At 34.1% G+C, this 14,550-nt stretch overlaps 2 protein-coding genes across 2 annotated transcripts; one reads left to right on the top strand and one right to left on the bottom strand.

The window, feature by feature from the left end:
- The first annotated feature begins 3,406 nt into the window (after window positions 1-3,406).
- Window positions 3,407-5,418, top strand: LOC133193101 (uncharacterized). Its single transcript, XM_061329075.1, has 3 exons — window positions 3,407-3,678; window positions 3,897-4,204; window positions 4,317-5,418. The coding sequence occupies exons 1-3, from the start codon at window positions 3,463-3,465 to the stop codon at window positions 5,416-5,418; spliced, it is 1,626 nt and encodes a 541-aa protein (XP_061185059.1). The 5' UTR covers window positions 3,407-3,462.
- Window positions 5,419-5,873: 455 nt separating this feature from the next.
- LOC133193100 (uncharacterized) lies at window positions 5,874-8,375 on the bottom strand. The gene is made up of 4 exons (XM_061329074.1): window positions 7,869-8,375; window positions 7,254-7,404; window positions 6,894-7,127; window positions 5,874-6,742 (listed from the first exon to the last, which is right to left on the bottom strand). Exons 1-4 carry the CDS (start codon window positions 8,340-8,342, stop codon window positions 5,874-5,876), a joined length of 1,728 nt encoding a protein of 575 aa, XP_061185058.1. The 5' UTR covers window positions 8,343-8,375.
- Between the last annotated feature and the right edge of the window lie 6,175 nt (window positions 8,376-14,550).

The following is a 14,550-nucleotide window of genomic DNA, read 5'->3' as shown; positions in this document are numbered from 1 at the left end:
GGCGATCAAAGGCGCGGATCCAGGAATTTTTTCCAGGGGGGGGGGGGGGTCCATCTTAGTAAAAAAAAAAATTCCAACCCAGAAATTTCTTGACAACAACAACAACAAATTCCAACCCAGAAATTTCTTGACAACAACAACAACAAATTCCAACCCAGAAATTTCTTGACAACAACAACAACAAAAACAAAACAAAAACAAAAATTCCAAAAACAAAAAAAAACCCTCCTAAACTCCTTTCCCAAATAAAGTATCAAACCAAGAAAATATCTTGATCAAAAAGAAAACAAAAACAAAAACAAAATAACGTCCTAATGTCCTAATGTGAAAAAAAAACCGGATGTTGGTGGGTTCCACGTTTTTTAGGGTGTGTGTGTCCAAAGCCATTTTTTATTTGCTTCAGTATATACATTTAATAACACTGCAAATTCCAGGGGGGGGGGGTCCGGACCCCCCCCCCCTCCGACACCCCCCCCCTTAGATCCGCGCATGGATCATCTAATTAAATTTAAACCACAGTTAGTGAGAATCCCTTCAAATTAAGCACACAAAAAACTTAGCTTTACTATTCTTAAAGTTTAAAAATCCTGATATAGTCCGAATGATCCTGAGACATGATTTGAAAATACATGTGCTTGAATATTCACCAAATGAGAGTGATTACATTTAAACTGTAGCCTTGCTGTTCCAGAAGCAAACATCGATCTGGTCCCACCATGGTCCAAGAAGTTACGATTTAAACAAACTACATTCTACACTTCTTAAGAATATATTAAATAGCTTTCCTGTTCATGAAAGGACAATTTTAAAATATTTTCCTTATACATGTGTATGTCAAAATTTGAACCTCACTTGCGACCCATTCCTAGCCCCGTGGGCTACAATCCACAATATATGAGGAGGCCCATACATACGTGTAGTTGTATGAGAGGACACATACAAAGAAAATGAATACAAATACATAAGGATGCAATGTGGCAGGTTAATTTTAAGAAGGGGGAAGATGGACACAATTGGATTAGATACACTTCGAAGATAAAGCTAATACGAATACATGTACTGTACTACCAAGTTAAATTCAGAGTATTATGCACACATACACACATGCACCCTCACCTATCCTCACACACGCACACACAAAACAGGTGTTGCAATAATCAGTTTCTGGGAGTAACTCTATATCAGGATACAGCAATATTTATACTAAAACCATGTGTGATCAAGTATTTATAAACATAATCGATATTAAGCAACTATTGACAGGTTCATTGTAAACCATGAACTGTCTTCTATTTTTGAAATTCTTCTCAACATTTGAACATCTCAGGTCTTAATTATGAATTACCTGTTTCCTTTCAGTTAGTTTAAACATTAAAATAATTACTCCAAAGAGAATTCTTTTGAAAGGCTATGATCACCTGAAATGAGTTATGGTCTCAACTTGGATATTGCAAACAATTGAAACAACTAGATTCTTTTGTAATATACTCTATTTCCTCCCTATCCAAAGATACAGATCTGTTAAAGATTCTCTTACCTTGAACTTTGAAAAATGGTCTTGAATGAAGTTAATAGCAAATAAATATGAACAAAATAAGACAATTGAGTAGTCATAAAACACCGTCTAAACAAGCCTGCATATCATCTATGCTAACTGTGTCACATAACATACTATTTACATCACATTTTTTTAATTTATTTTGTAGGAATTGCGCAAGATTGTGCCTATTCTCTCTCTTCTAAGCCATTCTTATTGGCAAGTGATTATTAAAATTTATTAAACGCAACAGTACAGCATATTTTAAACTTGGAAGCCGCTGCCCCATTGGATATCCAGTGTCAACAATTTCGGGGTGCATATTGTTGAAAAAACACACAAGCTGGCAATTTAAGGAAGAACCATATTGCAAGAATTACTATAAATCAACCTTTACTTACAAACAAGAAAAAAATTACCTAAATACCAAAATTGCACACAAAAGTAGACCCCACATTTCACATTTTATTGTACTTAATCGTTTTGGTTGTTTGTTTGTTTGTTTCTTTGTCTTTGTTGTTGTTGTTATTTTTGTACATGACACAGTTTATTATCTTTAAGTAGAAGCAAATGATACTAGCTGGTTCAAGAAAGAAGTGGAGCAGTTAATACAAACGACAAATAAATATGATAATCCCTTGACAAAATCTTCTTTTTGTGATCCATTCTTTTCGGGATTTAAGGATAATGATTGGACATTTTTTAAAAATAATTTCATCATCAAAGAGTCGTTAAGTTTAATATAAATGGGTAAAATAATGTACGGATGATTTTCGAATTTTAATTTATTATGCTTTAGAGATGGTGGTCTTGGAATGACGTCATGTTTATGTCAATGTACTGTAACGAAACCGAGGGTATAAGGTTATTACTTAATCAGTTAATCGTGGGCCGCTGTTGGTTTCTGGTAACTGGTCAAGGTTGAAATGGTTATCCACAAAGTTTATATACAATCGGAATAATGACCAATTTTTGGTCCACTGAATAATTGGCGAAATGACCAATTTTTAGTTCACTATAATATCTGCACTAGAACCGTGACGAATAACACGTTGTAAAGTTTATGATATTTATTAAGACGATCAAATGGTTCAATTATAAGCACAATGATAAACTTGGTTGGTACAACGTTATTTTGTTAATACAAAGATGACGAACCAATGGTCAATCCAGGACGTTTCTACTCTGAATGACTCTTCACTAATGATTTCGTATACATAGACTTGGTACTGTTTGTACATACCACTGTCTTACACCCGAAGTATACGGAGTCGCAACCCAATGCAGACTGACTTCTAAACACAAAACAGCTGTCTTTTATAGACAAAAGTTGTTATGATGACGTATAAACGTCAGATACCAATAACGTCACAATCAATATCTAATTTATAAGTTAGCGGGTTTTGACCACTAAAATTACTTAATAACGTTGTACCTATATAGAACATATACAACATAACGCTTTGTAATTACAATACATAAATCAAATTGATAAAGTTCAAATAATAAATCATTGTTCAATTCTTTCGTTCATTGTTCATTGACAAATATTTTAGTAGTTTATATACATCGGGTTCAGGGTCCGTTTATTCGGAACTTGTCAACAACAGTTAATCCGAATTTCACAGGTAAACTTATCGGAACGTAACAATACTTTGTTTGTCATGAATCCCGTGAGTGATGATAAAAATATTCACCATTTATACTGCCTAGTATTCAAGCTTATTTTAAAAACACCAAAAAAACCCTTTTTGCTTTTCTTCATACTAAGAATAATATACATGTATATGTAGACTATAATTTAAAGAATGGCCTTGATAATACGGAACTTTCGAGTTACGGATCCGCTTCGAATATTATCGCTTAACAGACGTAATTGTAGGGCATAATTCACTTCCGCATTCCAACGCAACGTGTAAACAAATATGGAAGACTTCAATAGTTATCAAGTCCCAGCGTTAAAGTATTACTTAAGTACGAAAGGTATAACAACATCCATGTACAGAAAAGCTCATTTGATAAGACTGTGTGAATTGGCAAGAGAAATAGACCTAGAAGATATAGAAACAAAAGATGATTACGTGAATATGGATGTTCGTCGTAGAACTGTCGGAGACCGGATGTTACCAAGCATAAGCGAGGTACAGTTTTATTTTGGAAAAAAATCATAATAATCTCATATATATCTTATACAACAATAAGTAAATTGAATGAATATGAGTTTACTCAGAACTAAAGCTGTAGCAGGGAGAGAGAGAGAGAGAGAGAGAGCATCAACGTTACCAATTGTCACCACCATCAAATATATGAGATTTTATAATATCCAGAATTTTATTTGGAGTTTTACAACATTTTTCAGGTTAAATTATGTGACTGGAATGGAGATTTAAAGAAGGTACCAGACATAGACATTGCTGATGTTTTTGTATACTTAATTAATATTGGTTGGGATCAAAATCGCCTTCATTCCTACAAAGTAGACAAGGGTTATTTGTTGTATCAGAACAACCATGTTGACAGTGTTCGAATGTGTCCATTAGATTCGGATTATTCTTATGTCATGTGTAATACAACTCCAGAAACCCGTCAATCGGAGGATCCTTATAGGACATGGTTACTGGTGAAGACTGATGGCTATATCATATCAGGTGGCTGCTCCTGTGTTGCGTAAGTCCAGCTCTGTGCTTTATTATTTATGATATTCATAGTATTTATCATTTAATTAATGTCAATCCCAAAATTGGAGTAATTAATAACATGCTACTTTTTGTCTTTTTAGGGATGATGGTTCTTGCAAGCACTGCACGGCCCTTTCATTTGCTCTTGCAGCTTTTTGCGATCGCCATAAGGACAGGCATACAGAGGTGGGGACAGATGTGAGGTGTGTTTGGGACAAGCCCCGTAAGGAAAGTAAGCCTTGTCGTGTTAAGGAAATTTGTTTTTCCCACAGGACAGTTCCACTGATGCCAAACAAAGTGGATTACCAACCATGCCCTACACCCACCACTGAGGTTAACAGAGAAGTTGAGAAAGAACTGTATAGGATGTGTCACGGTACAGGTGCTCTTCTCTTACAAACATTAGACCCACCCTCAAATGAGGATGAAGATCTTCATGAAAATCCGCCTGATATGATAGATGCTGTGACACACACAATTCAGAGTGGAGAGTCCTTGATAGATTATCTGAGAAATGTGTTTAATTCTGATATTATTCAAGAAGTTGAGCAAATCACTTGTGGTCAGAGTGAAAATGAATTGTGGTACAAATACAGATATGGTAGAATTACATCTTCCTTGTTTTCAAAAGTATGCCACTTTAGAGGGGGTAGTCATGATAATTACATCACACGTGAAATTCTGAATATTAACTCCAATGCCTTACACACTGATGCAATAAAGTATGGAAGACAGAATGAAATCGTAGCTAAACAATTGTTTTTTGACATGTATTCCCATTATCATGTAAATGCCAAAATGAGACCTTGTGGCTTAAACATATCTCAGCAACATCCATTTTTAGGTGCATCACCAGATGCATATTTGTCTTGCAAATGTTGTGGAAAAGGTTTAATTGAGGTTAAATGCTCTTACTCCCGTAGAAATGACACACCATATGATGTAGCAAGTGACCGTCATTATCATTTGTATAGAGACACTAATGATGTTGTCAAGCTTAGGGTAGATTCACCGTGGTATGTGCAAATTCAAGGACAGCTTGGTATTTGTAATGCTAGATGGTGTGACTTTGTGTTTTATACAGACATGGGTTTTATAAGTGATAGAATTCATTATGATGAATCTTTCTTCAATGAAATTGTTAACAAGTGCAGCACCTTTTTCATAAATTATGTTCATCCTGCACTGCTTGCTAAAATTTAGAATGTAAATTCTCGACTGTACTTTGATGCCCTTTAGATTAAGCTGTATCATGTATGGTACACTGTATTGTTTTTCTTTTGTCTAATGGTTGAAAAATTATGACAACTGATAGCAATAAAAACCACACACTCATGATTTTATGTTGTTGACTTATATTTTAAATATAAAAAAAATGAAATGCAGTAATTAAATACTTTATGTATAATATGGAACATTGATAAATTAACAATATAATTAAATACTTTATGTATAATATGGAACATTGATAAATTAACAATATAATTAAATACTTTACGTATAATATGGAACATTGATAAATTAACAATGATGAGACAATATATGTAAAAACAACAACTAAAGTTTTCAGGTAACACCAACAATCAAAATAACAAATTGAAAAACCTATAGTCCCCTCCGGTTTCACCGGTAGGGGACTAAAAATATTAAGCATCTTGTTAATTTTTCACAAGAGGTTTAGATAAATTGCATAGAAATGCAGCAACAACCAGAATCTGGCTTGCAATTGGCTTTAAGTTGATTGGTAGGATTCCCGATAAAAGTTTATATGATTTCAAACGTTGTATAGCACGTTCCACATGAATCCGTAGTTTCGCTATCTGTCTTGTTCGCCGAATCTCACTAGCATTTAACCGTTTCCCTTTTCCCCATCGACATTTATGTGTAAATGGTGGTATAACCAACTTTGCCCTTCGCTCCAATAGATAGTCTCTTATGATGAAACCCCGATCAGCCATCACCTCATCTCCAGCAGATATCAAATCCAAGAAATCACTATTGGCTGTAATGTACCTGTCAGACACATTGCCGCCCCACAATTCAGACACATAAGAAAATGCACCGGTAGGAGTTATACCAACAAGGCATTTAAATGTATTATGTCCTTTGTAATTGCTGTATGTTTGGCTTTGAGCAGTAGGTGTCCTTGGCTTTTGAATGAATATTTCAGTACAGTCTATGACAACTCTTGTACGGGGGAATGTCTGTTTGAAAGACCTTGGCATATGTTTTCTGATGCTCTGTAGTGATGGCCATTTCAGTTGAGGTCTGAAAACCTGGAACATGTAGTTTATCCATGTACACACTATTTGTGAAACTCGTGTCTCTGATACACCAAACAAATCACCAATCAAAAAGGCTGGGACAGAAAGTCTTAGTCGAAAAAGGGTTAATAAAAACTCATGGAACTTTGTCAACTTCCTCTTTGGACCTGGTTTTCTGGCTTCAGAGGTTTCATAATTCATGTTTGCTATGCTGTTCTTTCCTGACCAGTACTTGAGTTTGGTGCATACTTTGTCAAGTATTGCTGTAAGCAGAAATAAAATTTTATCCAAAAACAAACATACAAAATACTGCAAAGTATTCAAATATTGTACTTATCAATATTAGCTGCAATTAAGAAAATACATATTAAGCAGTATTAGGTCAATTTTAAACTATATCTTCAAATTTCTTACCAAACAATCCAAACAGCATAGTTATGCTAGGCACTCCTAAATATCTTCTGACTGCCGAGTCGGACCGTGTAATTCTATTGACAAATTGCTCCCTGTGGATATGTTCTGTCTCTTTGGTCATAGTTTCCATATGATGTATATCCTCCATGGTCAGGTCCGTCTGCACAGCAAACTCAACAAAATCTTCACTGCACCTAGGTTCCACAGACCGTTTGCTGTATACATGGTCATGGTCTATAATAATAATAACTTATATTATAAGTTTAATTGATATACATGTATACTACAAAAACAAAAAAGTTAAATTGCATAGAACATTTCAGAATTATGCTAATGAAACATACAATTCATTACACTTACTGCAGTTTCCATAAGAAATGTCCTCAGTCTTGGAGCAAGGTTCCTCAAAACAGTTTTCGTTTGATGTGTGTTCTATGACACACTCATGTGCTATAGGGAGAGGTATATGTACATCTGCATTCCCTTCACATGAAACTGTGATATCCTCCATCTGAAAAAAAAATATGCATTGAAATTTCACATATCATCAATTCAGATGATTCTCTTGGTACTAAACTTAATAATGCATTTATATTTTTTTAATATTAAATTTAATATTACATAGTATTACCCAAGATTACACATAATTGTATGTATATTTTGTTTATTTGATTTCTGATTTCAAACAATTTGTTTCATTGATACACACATAAAATATAGCCTCAAGCAATCCTGGCTTCTTAATTATCCTGTATATGTACACATTTAAAAAATTCATTTTTATATAAATATACATGTAATGCTTTTTTAATATATTTATTATATGTTTAAGCCTAATTTTTATGAGTTATGTATATGTCATGCAGAGACAGTCATTTAATATTATGTCTCCGAGTCTGATCATGATACATGTGTATATATAGGCCTACATTCATAAATTTTCGATGTAGAAATAAAATCAATTATTTACAATACCGATAAACATTCTATTGGTGTACACTGGGTAGAATGAACATCTGACTTCTCCGCTGCTATAGCTGAATCCGACAAAGAATTACACCTGGTCTGTTGACGTTTCTCTATAGAGGTTGTAGTTCTGGACTGTTTGACGATTTTATTGCGCGGAAATAAAGTAGGAACGGGGTTTTCTTCTGTTGGACAACCATCTATGAAATGTCGTGAACATACCGAATGGTAGCGTTTTGGAGCATACTTCTCATCCCTGAAAACCTGCTGCAACCACCTCTTTCTTAGCTTTGCCTTACGTTTAGCTCCTGGGTATGGATAGAACTGTACTCCTCTCATCCACGGATATTTAATTAAATTGGCCTTTTTCCTGCCATCTGATGTGCAACCCGGCACCGAACACCAATAATGACTTGGTTCGTCTCCATTCTTCTCACTTTTTCTCTTTTGGGGCTTGTTTTCGTCTGCCACGTTACGCTCCATTTTGTTTCGATGTCAACAAAATATGCCCTACATTTCAGCATTATCACGTGACAATGGTGTATAAAATCAGAACGAAAACCGTTATATCCCGGTATCTCGGAAGTTCCGTATTTACCATATCGTATTTACATACATGTATATATTTAAATACAATTAATTTGTCGTACAAGCCGAACATCATTTTTCACAACATCTTTAAAATTGAATATCTAATATTTTTTTGGTATCCGTGACAATGCAATCAGTAATGTGGAAAAATATCGTCTCTTATTCAAAAATGTACCCTACACAAACTGGGAGAATAAGTGTCATTAGGTTAATCTATGTTTGCAGTAATGTAAGTCAAATAGGTAAGATATACGTTTTTGTTCTACAAACATGACCTTTTATGGCACATTGTAATTTCTGTTTAGAATGGATTTATGAGGTAATAGTGCATTCTATTCTCAGAACTTTGCTTTCAACAATTACAGGTTATATATGGGTATGATTTTACACATACAGTTGTATCATTTGACGTAGGAGATAAAGGTGTGGATCTTACAAATAATGAAATTTAAAATTATTTTTGTCTTAATAGGTGGTAAAATATCACTCTTAACTTCGCTACTATGAAAATCGTGATGTTTTTGGCTTGTATATTTTTTTTTATCAGTGATAAGTACACTTTAAATCAATTTTGAATTATATTGATGGATTGTATGATGTTTTACGTCCATTTCGAGAATTTTTCACTCCTCATATAGAGTCGTCATTATATACCGGTGAAGGGCTTCAAAAGACCTATACTCGACACTCATGGTCATTATATAAGCAGTGAGGGATTTTTATCGTGCCAATGCTTATCGTGTCATGGGACCTTGGGTTTTTTTAAGTCTCATCCGAAATACCCGTAACTTTCACTTCTACTGTCGGGCACTTGGCGAAGGAACAGTCACTCTTATGTCCTAATTGACGCGACGCGGCACCCGGACCTCCCGATCACGAAGCGAACGCCTATTTTGACGTATAAAGAAAGGGGTAAAGTAAAAGGATAAACATGCTCTTTTCATAATTCATTTTTTACTCTCTCATCCTCTAATTTATGATGTAATATTCTGTAACGTTCATTGTCATATTCTCCAGTTACAGCAGCTAAAAGATAGACAAACTTACTTTATCTGTCACACACACACACACACACAATTACTGTGGAAAAATGAAATTGATCATCATCTTGTTGCCACGAAGCCTGATGTAGGACTTGGACTTAACATTCCATAAACACTCAGCCACATGCTTACCTCTACGAGACGCTTACTTCAAGCCTGCGTCAAGTCGAATACTGATCTCAGGTAATTATTGATTGATTGTAACTTTTAAACACGAGTTTTTGTTTTGTTTTGTTGTTGTTGTTGTTTTTTTTTGTAATAAACTTATAATATATGTTATAAATTTTTAATCTATTGGTTGGAAGTAAATAAACACTTACCATGAGGTAAATTTTGTCTACTCCTACCAAGTAGACAAATAAATTTTTACACAATAGTAATGTGTTTTTAAAAGGAATTGACAATGCATTCTTAGCAATGTAATGAGGAAGAATTGGTTTCATTAGAAATCTTAAAATCATATGCATTTTCGAAAATAAGCAAAATTGACCATTTCCATGCACAAAAACATATGTGCATGTGAAAGGGCCCTCGCTCAAGTTTTTTGAAATATTTCTTTTGAACACAGGTTAGAATGTAGATTTTTGGAGAGAGAACTTTATATGCATTTAAAGTCCAATTTTATGACAAAATATTCGTATCTTTCCTGAAAATGCTTGTCCATTTATCGGAGGTTATATCACAAACAAGAGTCAAGTGACAGCATTTCTTTGCGAGTTATATCGTAAAGTGGTCTTTCTTATTTCACCTAAATATTTCTATATAGATACTACTATTATGTAAGTTGATATAAGATAACATGCAACATAAAAAGAATGTAATATTTCATTGTGACCTGGTCTTTTTAAAAGATTAAATATGCAAATGAAAATTAAAATAAGAATTCAATTCTATATACCTACTGTTTCACTATAACAATGCTCATTGTTCCTTTGAAGGCGATCGCGATGTCATCTGAAGGATTTTTTGCCCTCTTTTTTATTACAAATCTTTCACCTTCAGTTATGAATTCCCGAACTTTAATGACTCGCCTGTTGTCCTCTTTAACACACGTTTATCTTAAGAAATCGAAATACTGTGGGGGTATACTCAGATGTTAAAATAATCACTTCAAACATTCATTTCTACAATTAAAATTACTCACATAATCAACCAAGATTTTCAACCTATTAAACAGTTGAAATGCAAGTAACCTTTATTAAAATAACTTTTGTATATGTTCAAATCCCATAGGACTGACCAAAACACACACACACACACACACACACACACACACACCAGCCAGTCGTTACTTGTACAATGGATCGCACAGACACGAAGTTAACCTTTTTAGTACAAACACTTTGCATTTGATTAAATGATCCTTAAACCAAGCTTATTTTATTGTGGGAGAAAAATGGAATCTCTAATAATGAAAAATCTGTTCAAAATTCAGTCATTTAGCGACTTTTGGTAATGTCATGCTGCAAATAAATTTTGCATTTATTACCACCCAGTAAACTAAAAATTTACAATATGACAGTAATAAAGAAAAGACCTTCAACATTGCCGCCCGCCATCTTTTTATATGCATTCTACTTCGGACGGAAAATCTTGTTATCATTTGAGGATTTCATCCCTCTATGATGTAGCACTTTGAAGCAATATAATTCTTAACTCATAATGTTCAAGAAATACAATCCATTACTTCAGATATATGATGTAGGAATATTAAATTGAATAATAAAAGAAAAAGTCAGTGTGGTTTATTTATTATGTCTTCAAAATTTAGACCATGAACAATGTTTAATATTATAATTTTATTTTAGAAATTGAATTGTATAAGGCACTTAAAATATGCACAAAAGGATCGTTTTATAGATATACCATGGATAAAAAACAGCAACAGTGATTTCTGTTCTGAATATGTGAATATGGTTCCCGAAATTCAGAGGGGAATCTTTCCTTAAAAATAGACATTATGTACAAGGTGCATATAGGATACAGCACTGCTTTTACTAATTATTTCTGAAACAGAATAAATTTGAATGATAAACAAAAGATAACACCCTAAAAAGAACACATTTGCAAATTAAATGCAATAAATAATTAAATTTTAATCAATGGCCATCCCCGTGTCTTGCACGACCAGTTAAAAAAATAATCAAAGATCAACAGAACATAATAATCTTTTTGTTCAATTATATTAAGAAATATAATTGATAAAGAACGACAAAATTCTAGCAGGGACCTTGGCAAACTACGACCCTTTGCGGAAGTGTCACGAGAAATTGCGAACAATATACCGGGACGTTTCCTGTAATGAAACAGTTTGTAAACATTGTGTAAAACTGTCACATTCTTTTGTAGCTGGTAATAAAACGATCGCACGACAGAAGCATTGGCCTTTTTCGCCATTAAGTGTAGATAAAATGACCATAGCAACCCACACCCACTCAAAAAATACATCACGTCCCGGCCTTGTTCAATGTCAGGATAAACCACAAACACGACAGAGTCCATGTCCCACACACCGTCACCGGCCCTTTCCTAGGTGATGACCTATTGCACCTAGCGACAGCTTTACGTACAGCATATTCATACCGATATCACCATTTAAGTCAACAGAGGTGAAAACATACACTGCATTAGAAAGACAAATGCAGTATTGCCTTTCTACTCTCAGGATCCTTGTCCACTTTTGGAAGGACTGAATTTAGTCTAAGGTTTCGTTTTAAAAATATATATATATATACACTGCGTGTGAATTTATAACTACCCGAGCAAACAGAAGGCTTATGAATATTTTAAAACGACCTTGTTTCTGTTGAGTTGTGTGAGTGTGATATGTATTTTCTAACAACTTGATAACAAAGATCAGTTGAAAAAATAATCAATTACTCCTTCAAAGGGATTCGGCATGATTTGACTAACATGCAGACTTTATCAACTTTTGTACGAATTAGCATGGGGATGCATACAAAAGGTCGAAAAATAATCCAATATTATTATTTTTGTTTTACAATGTATTGTATTTTGTCCCCAATGTAATACACGTACAAGTATTTTATACTATTATATTATTTAGAAAATTGCATTTCAAAAAGGTTTTAATTTAAAAGCAATTTGATTAGATTTATTGTGATCTCTATAGATATACAATACTATACAATTATTGCTGTTTTTGAGGTCAATACGATGATTTAGACACCTGAGAAATACATTTACCGAACCCAAAGGCAAGGTAAATTTTATACTTCGAACGTGGCTATATCATCGTATTGACCAAGAAAAATTGCTTTGTTAAGTGATTCAATGATAAAATGATACAAACTCTTTAAGCAATTCATGCCATCTTACGTGTTTACATTTGTTGAAGTCCCAGCCAAACATAATGAGAGAGACAGGGTTAACAAAAACATAACCAGTTGTATTAATTTGAAATTTTCGAATCTAGTTTACGTGCAAAGTAGAAAAAAATGTCAGGCACGTATATACGATTGACTTAAGAAAGAAAAGGGGGCATTATAAGGGAAAAAAATTGACAACTTACCTGAAAAAGAAATCTTCGACTAGCCCCCCCCCCCCCCTACACACACAAAAGAGAAGAATTCTTCCACTCCAAATTTTATTTTGGGGGAGGTTAGGTCCATAAACGGGGAGATCAGCCTTTCAATGAGCATTTTTATACTAAATGAAAAGTAAATATTGAAGTTCACAAAAATGTGGGGGGAGGGCAGCCTCCCTCCTGCAACCACCCACCCTCACCCCAGATTCTATGTGCCTAAATGTTACGTTCACCCGAGTGGAAGTCGGGTACAAGGGAATAACTTTCCAAAACTATTTGTATCAATTTGAAATTTCCCTATGTATTCTTAATTCAATATAAAAAAAAAAACCTTATGTTCATAAAAATTGTGTTAGTACATAAAATATATGGAGATAACGAACAGTATTCAAGCTGAAAAGTCTATTAAACAATACAAATTTTGGAGCAGAGCAAACACGGACCTCTAAAACACCAGAGGTGGGATCAGGTGCCATGGAGGAGTGAGCATCCCCTGCCGACCGGTCACACCCACCGTGTGCTCCTTGTCATGAACGGGAAATAACGGAAAAATCCGTCGACAATTCAGTGTGTAAATAACAATGGCCTAACAATTAGTATGAAAAAAGTCAGTCAGCATTTGACTTAATGATAAATTGTATTTGCTGACAAGGACATTGTATCTACCATAGAACTTACGAAATGACGACTTTAAACGAGACTTCTGATATTCTTGTTTCATCAACTTGTTTGTCAGTAACTTACCTCATATTAGAAATTGATCATACGTAGAGCATGCTCTGGCATATCGAATCAACTGAGAAATATAAACCCCGTATGCAGGTGATGAAGGTATATCTTGCTGCATAAGTAAGGGATCGAAGTTGACGATTGAAAAGTTAAAGTCATCACGTTTATCATAAAGCTTGGTAGTTAGATAACCATTAACGTCTTTTTCTAGTAAAATATCCAAATATGAAACAGATGTGTCAGACTCTGTGGTATCTTTTATTTCAAGCTCACCGGGATATATCGTATCGACATAAGAATGGAAATAACCATTGTTAATTAACAATACGTCGTCGATATATCTAAATGTTGAATTGAAGTTTTCTTCTTTTCATGGAAAGATTTTGAACAAATTCTGCCTCATATGAATTCAAAAATAGGTCTGCTAATAAAGAGGCGCAATTGGTACATGTAATACAAATTTTTTTTTTGCAAATTAAGGAAGGCCCTATTCACCTCGGTAAAGAATTATTGCTGAGGAGAATTAATTTCAGTGAACTCAGATTTTTCTTACTACCATTAACCACTATTTTTGATTTGGTTAATAATATGAGAAATACGCAGCATCGAATTTAATTTTACATTATATTACATATATATAATTTAATTTTGTTTGTATACTAGCCTCTGATTGGTTAATATCCAAAAAGGAACACAAATTATTTCTGTATAACCTGGTTTGGTATGGGGACACACCCCCCTGACAACCAGCTGAATCATCTGTATCCATACAATCCTCTCA

Source organism: Saccostrea echinata, unplaced genomic scaffold (assembly GCF_033153115.1).
Source record: "Saccostrea echinata isolate AGI-Se365-2 ecotype Australia unplaced genomic scaffold, CSIRO_AGI_Sech_v1 ptg000027l, whole genome shotgun sequence".
Lineage (NCBI taxonomy): Eukaryota > Metazoa > Mollusca > Bivalvia > Ostreida > Ostreidae > Saccostrea > Saccostrea echinata.
This window is presented reverse-complemented; position numbering and strand designations above follow the sequence as displayed.